Source organism: Euprymna scolopes, chromosome 20 (assembly GCF_053919585.1).
Source record: "Euprymna scolopes isolate OS-2025 chromosome 20, ASM5391958v1, whole genome shotgun sequence".
Taxonomy (NCBI): Eukaryota; Metazoa; Mollusca; class Cephalopoda; order Sepiida; family Sepiolidae; genus Euprymna; species Euprymna scolopes.
This window is the reverse complement of record NC_136501.1, coordinates 25780608-25788416: the sequence shown is the minus strand read 5'-3', so window position 1 is coordinate 25788416 and position 7809 is coordinate 25780608. Positions and strand designations below refer to the sequence as shown.

Below are 7809 nucleotides of genomic sequence, written 5' to 3'. Positions count from 1 at the left end.
CACTTCCTAACTGGTTTCTTAACTTAAAATGTACTAAACATAAATACTGTACCTCTTTTCTCTCTCCCATCGCAAAACTCATTTTCTGCAGGGCAGGGAACAAGAACGATAAAATCCACTATAAAACAATCACACCAAAACACTACAAACTAGCAATTGAAGATATAAAAAGCTTGAAGAATAAAACCTTTTTACAAAATAACTGGGTGCAACATGAATACTATTCCCAAAATAACTGGATTCTCTGGCATTAAATAACCCGAAAAGTGTTGATATGCCGTAAAACAATCAAACCAAATGAAACTCTAAGCGCAAGGAAAACCTTAGGGGCTGTCGTTATAAGACAATCGAGGAGATGAAAGCGGCTGTGACGAGGGTTATTGACACGCTCACACAAGAGGACTTTCATAGGGTCTTCCAGGAGTTGTTGGAATTATACAACAAGTGCATTGCAACCAGAGGAGATTACTTTGAAGGGGACTAGAGTTTCATGTGTGTACTATCAATTAAAGTACCCATACGAAAAAAGTCTGGAAACATTTAAACCCCTCATATGTACTTGTGTGTGTGTGTACTGTTGATATTTATTTATCTTCCACAGTGACAAATGTGACACAAGGGTTAGAAAATGGGATTGAAAAGTCAATGCCTTGAGTAGGAGCACTCTGAACTGCAAAAAATGTCTGGACAGCCCCGTCAACATTTTCCGGTAACAATAAACTAATCCCTTCTTAAAGAGAGAAGGCAAAGCCTGAAAAGGTGGACCTCCTAGAACTGCACAAGACCAATCGCAATCAATCAATAGAGAAAAAAAAAACATTTCAGAAATGGTCTAGACTCTTGATTTTTGTGCCAAGGGAAAAACGCGGCTGAGCTCTGAAAACCAGAGTTTCGTGTATGTGTGTGTACTATTTCTTTCTTTATTAGTCACTTTTTTCGGTGCATAGGATAGTCAACAAATCGATTTTTTAATTATGCTGCTTTAAGTAAAAATAATACTACGCACTTAATTATCATGTCGAAAATGGTAAGATATCTAAAAAATTATGAAAATTCATCTAGTAAAACAACTGCCATTGTGTTTTTTAGTAAAAAAAATAAAAGAAAAGAAGTCTATCGTTATAGACAACAAATATTGCAACCATGAACAAGTAATCTAAAACATTTGTTCCGGATTATGTCCCCTGTGTATAGACTTTTAGTGTCTACTTTATAATATCTAAGAAAATGCAATTTTACCCAATTTTCTGTAAAAATTACTTTTAACTATAAATAACTTTCTAGTCGATGAATTTTCGTAATTTTGGGATATATTACTATTTTCTGCATAGCAATTAAGTATGTAATATTGTTTTTGCTTAAAACAACATATTAAAAAAAAAAAAAAATGATGATTTGTCTACTCTATTTTAACAAGACCCCCTTTTTTTGTATCTGTTCTGTCCCCAGTAACTGGCGGAGAAATATTCAATTTTTAATTTTGCACGATAAAGGTGCCCCTTTTTGAGGAGCTAGATATCTCCTGCATTAAAATTAAGGTACTTGTACGGTTTAATTAAGACATAAAAAAATGAAAATATCGAAAAAAGATTATATTGTACATATCCGTTTTGGGCTGAAGATCTCTGAAAAAAAAAAAAAAAAAAAATTCACTTTATTTTATCGAGTAGGGTTTTTTTTTTTTTTTTTTTTTTTTTTTTTTTTACAGCTGGAAAACACGTTTTTATGAGAGCGCGTTGAAGATAGCCATTTTTGAATTTTTTTGAACAAGCCACGATGAGATAACTCAGTTTAAAGCGCCAGCACTCCCTCCCCATCTTTAATTCTAGCTTTTCTTCCTAAAAATCGAACCTTTTTGCTCGGTGTCATAACAAATTGTTTTTTTTTTCGCCGCGAAAAAAAAAAAAAAAAAAAAAAACTACTTGATGAAATTAAATGAATTTTTTTCCCCCTGTAGAACATCATTCTATAACGGATACATACATTTTAAACATTTTTCGATATTTTCATTTTTTTAATGTCTTGATTAAACTGTACAAGTACCAAATTGAAAACTGATATGTCACGTTGATTTTTTCCGTAAATATGATTGTTATTTCGCTTTTAAATTTTTATATCAATAAAATTGTATGATCATTTCTCGTATATTTCTCGTGTATGTGTGTTTTATCACCTCTATGTGATTTACACATTATTTTTTCTTTTTACTATTAATCGGTTATTTATTGACATAAAAATGCAATAGTATAAACCGAACTTTAAAAAAAAAATCCTATTTAATTCAATTACGAAATTAAATCCACCAGAATACGTTTATCTTTCCTTGTAAACGAATAAGAAATTAAAAAAAAATTTTAAGAGTTAAAAGAAAAAAAAAGTGAATTAGTTTGTGACTTTTCGAGATGATTTGAAAGGAATTTGGAAGCATTTAAACTGTCGATTCGATGATTAGAAAGTCATTTAAAAGGCCTTCAATTTTTTAAGTCAATCTTCGTGTATCAAAAAAAAAAAAAAAAAAAAATCAAGCTATTTGCATACAGTCATTTTATAAATAAAAGAGGCTCATAACAATTCAGTTTGAGTTCAATTAATAATTTAATGACCAAACAATATTATAATAAATAATAGAATTTAATTTTCATCCAAACAATTTGGTTAAAAAAAAAAACAAGAAAGAAAGAAACAAAGAAAAAAAAAACGAAACAAAGAATAACAAAAACAAACGACGGTTTAAACAAAAATAAAATTAAAAAAAAAAAAAACAGAAAAGATTCCCGGACAACACCAGATAGATATAATAACCTAATGAGGCGTTTCGTCATTTCCATTCCTCGTTTTAGAATTACGCACACAAATTATCATCACACCTAAATAAATAAACACACAAACAAAAATAACAACAATTTTTTCCCCCGGGATTATTCAAAAAGTTTATAAACTTCATTCATATGAAGATTTCAGATTTTTATTTGTACATTTATTTCCCTAAATTTAATTAAATAATATTTATATTTATTAAATTTAACACACGTGTAATTAACCTCTGTCTTTCCTCTCTCATTCTTTCTCTGTTCAGGTGGTCTGATGACCAGTCGTGGTAAATTTTAAGTATACATAAAAAAGGGCAGAAAATTAAAAGTGTTCATGTTGGGGGTGTATAAACAATTTTCTATGTTTCAAACAAACTTTTTAGTTGTTGGTTTACTGCTTTTATAAAAGTTTTGCGAATATGAATAAAAAATAAACAAATAAGAACATAGATATATATACAAAAAAGAAAAAAATGCGAGGAAGACGTCCACATTCCGTGTGACGCGGTCACAATTTTAATCTACCCGACTGTCACGCTCATCTTGACCAATGAAAATTCACAGCGGAATTAAATATCCAGGTTGAAAATTCCAGTTGGAAAATATTCCGTCATTTTGGGGGGCAATATTTTGCGAAAAGGGGGGAGATATTGCATAAAACAAAAACGAAAAGAAAGAGATAAAAACACAAAACAAAACAAAACAAAAATACGAAAGCAGGAAGTAAACAAGGAATTATAAAAACAAAACAAAAATCATATCGCGGAATGAGACCGGTTTAAAAAAAAAAACAACAAAAACAACAACAAAAAAAAACAATAAAAACAGGTACCTTTTCGGAAAAAGAAAAATATAAAAATAAAATACATACAGAAAAGAATTTAAAAAAAATATATGTATATATATCGATTTGGATAACTTAACTTCAAACAATCGATACATTCAAATATTACCCCCCCCTTTTTTCTTTCCCTTATTATATGTGATATTTTGATCCGAAAACTCGCGGATTGTCATACATGAACAGTTCTGCTGAATCTATTCCAGCCAATATGTCAAACGTAACCACATCTTATTACCATCCCCAACAAAACCAGCAATTCCTTACCAACTTCAACAATCCCACCAATAACCAAACAACACTGAATAACACCACCATGACGAACGATCTCCCTAAACAATTCGTCTCATCCCTGAGAATTCTATTCGATATTCTTGACGAAAACCACAGCGGTTTCGTGCGCCTCTCCGATATTGAAAGTCGTTGGAAAGAGGATGGTGTTAAAGGCCTCCCTTCTGGCGTCGTAGATGCTTTAAAGAGGGTGACCCCTGCAAACGGGTACCTGAATTTCGACAGATTCGTGGCCGGCTTGAAACTGGTTCTATGGCGAAGCAAACATGGAAACATGGTTAGCGGTGATGGTGTTGGGGATATCAGCATCGCCAGACTCGACGAATCTCAAGAACCCGGAAAAGAGAACCAACTTGTTTATAACATTGATGACGACGATGAGGAAGATGAGGTTAAACCTGTGGTAAACATGGGTCTCCAGTCAGCAGCTCAGCATCAGTTTAATAATTTCTCAGATCAAATTCCCAATAATACGTCTGACGGACAATTTATTACCAACAACATTAAGCAATCAAATATTTCTTCTACTAATCTCTTTGGTAACAATTCTGGCGCAATTCCAAATAGTACCAACCTCGCATCGTACGGACCTAGGAGTCGACCGAACTATCCGCAGACTAATTTTGGATACCAAAATACTTCCGATTATGCATCTACTTCTACACACACGGGCAACGGTTATCCCCGTAGCAATCACCCTAATACATCATTTTCCCTATCAAATAATACTGACCCGTCCCGAGTCCTTAATAATGATTGTCTACCCTCTTCTTCGGGCTCGGCCCTCCCCGGTGATAAACTGACTCCGCAGCAGATGCAGCAACACCAACGACTACCCTACGTAACTCGATGTCCAGAGAGGCCCCCACTTCAACCTCGACAGCCACATGGTCATCATTATAACAACATTCCTCCTGTATTGCCGGACCGTCACCAATCCTCGGGCGATACGAGTGGCGCAGTTCTTCAACGACCCTTTTCTCCCCCAATTGTCCCACCTAGAGATCAAAATAAAGCCAATATTCTAAATGAATTGAAAAACTGGCAAAGACAACGCATGAAGAACTTACCAAGTGCTGACCCCTTAAATGCCCGACACGCCCCCTCTCATCCAGAATGGGGATTCAATAACAGGAACCCAAACACAGACACCAAAGAGGTTGACAGCAACAAAAATAACTATGGTAAGTTTGGAATTAAAATTGTTTTTCAGTAATTTTATAGAATCACACCCCTCTCTAGTCAGGTGTTTTTTTAATTATTATTTTTTAATGTTTTTTAAGCAAGAAAAATATTCTTCATTAATCTAACCCTAAGTCAGGAGTGTCCATACTCCAGCCGGAACTTAAGGTTAGCGGGTTTTGGTTAATGAATTTTTTTCTACATATTCAGAATTGAATTGCACTTATGACGGCAATTAAAAAGTAAAGAAAATATGGAAAAGTTTGTCTGATGTATGGAGCGGAGATGACATATTCCAAAAATCGCGTAATTTGATCAAGTAGTTTTTTTTATTATTATTATTCCAGAAAACCAAATTTTACGTCTTTTAAGCGAGTTGTAGTGTTTAAGTGGGTTGTATTCTAAGAATGAGATTTCTAAAAATAGAAATATTGAAATAAAATATGTAAATGTTCAGATAAGGATTTTGGTAAAAAAAAATCTGGGTACTCATGCAGAGAGTGATCCGCCGGATCACTGATCCGGGCTGAAATAATAACGTTATTATTTAAAAAGCCATTCTTAACATGGGGAGGAGGAGGTGTTTTGTACTAATTCTGTACTTTAACCTTACAATTGAATAAAAAACATATCATAAAACTTTAATTAAATGTGGAAACACGATTTAAAAAATAGCGCAGATCCGGATCACTCTCTGCATTAGCACCAAAATCTATAATCACAGCCTGTTCGCAAAAGTTTTTGCATTTTAAAAAGTTTGTTAAAAAATGTTCAAACTTTTTAAGCTCACAAAATTTAAGAAATAAAAAAGGAACAAATATGGCTTTACCTTTTCCCCCCTGGTCCTGGATATGACCTTAAACTATATCCAGGTGGTGGTGCCTCTGCCTCAGGTCCACGTCCACACTGATCTGGAGTGGTCGTCGTACCTAGGGTCCCAACTATAGGTTAAATAGAAATCAACTTGAATATATATATATATATATATATATATATATATATATATATATATATTGTATTAAAAAAAAATTTCTTCAAAATCACTGGATTCGAACCTGAAAAGGTTGATATGCCGTAAAACAAAACCAACCAACCAACTTTTTCCCCCACCCCAATGCAAATTTCGTGTTAATGTTGTGGAAGTCAAGAAAAATAAAAAGAAAGAAAATGAAATCCATTTTTTTACGTTTTTATCATGAAATTTTGTCTTCAGAATGCCTCATGGTTTTAAAACTCACGTCGTCAGTTCAAATTTCGGTGAAGGCTGTCATGTCAAACCTAGATTTTGTAGGAAGGCAGAGGCTGACAACTCTCAGAACATTGGTGTAGTTCTAGGTTTTAAACAATTTTCAGTGCTTATGCACTTTTGTTACCGCGCTATTTTATTTAAAAAGTTATGTTCAAGTTTGACGATATTTTTTTAAAATTATTATTAAATTGTTAAGTGAAAATAGAAACTAGTTAGAAAACACCCTCCCCTCCCATGTTAAGAATGGCTTTCTAAATAACGTTATTATTTCAGCACGGTAACAAAAGTGCATAAGTACCCAATTTTCTTGTACGCATATATGTATAGAAAAAAAGGGGCGGGGGTACTTAGGCATTTTTGTTTCCGTGCTGAAATAATAACGTTATTATTTAGAAATCCATTTTAATATTGGAGAGGAGGGTCTGTTTTCTAACTATTCTGTTTTCAATTAACAGTGTAATTGAAAAGATATCGTAAAACTTGAATTGGGTTTGTATTAATATCCACATAGATTCGAAAAAGTTGTCAAAAAACAAATATATAACAAATAAATGTTATCAAAGGCAAGATAAGTTACTTTTCTACCTAACTGGATATGTTTTTAGTGTTTTTATTTAATGTAACATGTTTATTCAGCTCGAAAAACATAAGTGTTTACCGATGTAATGGAAAATTGCAAATGGCGACCGACTCTCTCTTTGGCACAGTAAGTTTAGGAAAAGGACTAAAAATAAAAAACTTGACAAAATACTGTTAAAAACTCGCTCAATATATGTTACCGTGACATAGGCCGACATATATTCGGTGGTTTTTAACAGTATTTTGTATAGTTTTTTTTATTTTTACCTCCTTTTCCCAAATTTACCATGTCAAAGAGAGAGAGAGAGAGAGAGAGAGAGAGAGAGAGCGATTCGGTTGCCATTTGCAATTTTCCAATACATCGGTAAACACTGTATGTTTTTCGAGCTGAAAACTAAAAACATATCCAGTTAGGTAGAAAAGTAACTTATTTTGCCTTTGATAACATTTATTTGTTATATATTTGTTTTTTGACAATTTTTTCCAATCTGTGTACTGTACAGTAATACAATACAGACCCCCTTGAATTTAACTAGCGCGGTAACAAAAGTGCTTAAGCACCAGAAAGGATTATCTTTAAGATTACTGTTTCCATTTCATTTCCTGTTGTACTCTTCTATGTTAAGAAACTTGTTTTTTTTTGTTTTTTTTAATAATAAAGTTATTTAGAAAAGCTCTTTTATACATAGAGAGGGGGACGGCTTCCGTTACACATTCTGTAACTTCACTTAACAATTTAATTAACAAAAGATATAAAACAATAGTTAAAAAACGAAGGAGCAACCGGCAATGAAGTGGAAACGGTAATCGTAAAGATAACCAAAAGAAGATTGTAAGCTTTATAAATAACATTTATA

At 32.9% G+C, this 7809-nt stretch overlaps 1 protein-coding gene across 1 annotated transcript in view; it reads left to right on the top strand.

Annotated features, from left to right (window-relative positions):
- The first annotated feature begins 3362 nt into the window (after positions 1 to 3362).
- Positions 3363 to 7809, top strand: part of LOC145241373 (uncharacterized) — a 149682-nt gene continuing 145235 nt past the window's right edge. The window contains exon 1 of the mRNA XM_080104251.1: positions 3363 to 5126. Coding sequence (XP_079960377.1) covers positions 3830 to 5126 — 1297 coding nt within the window. The 5' untranslated portion in view covers positions 3363 to 3829. The remainder of the gene's footprint in view (positions 5127 to 7809) is intronic.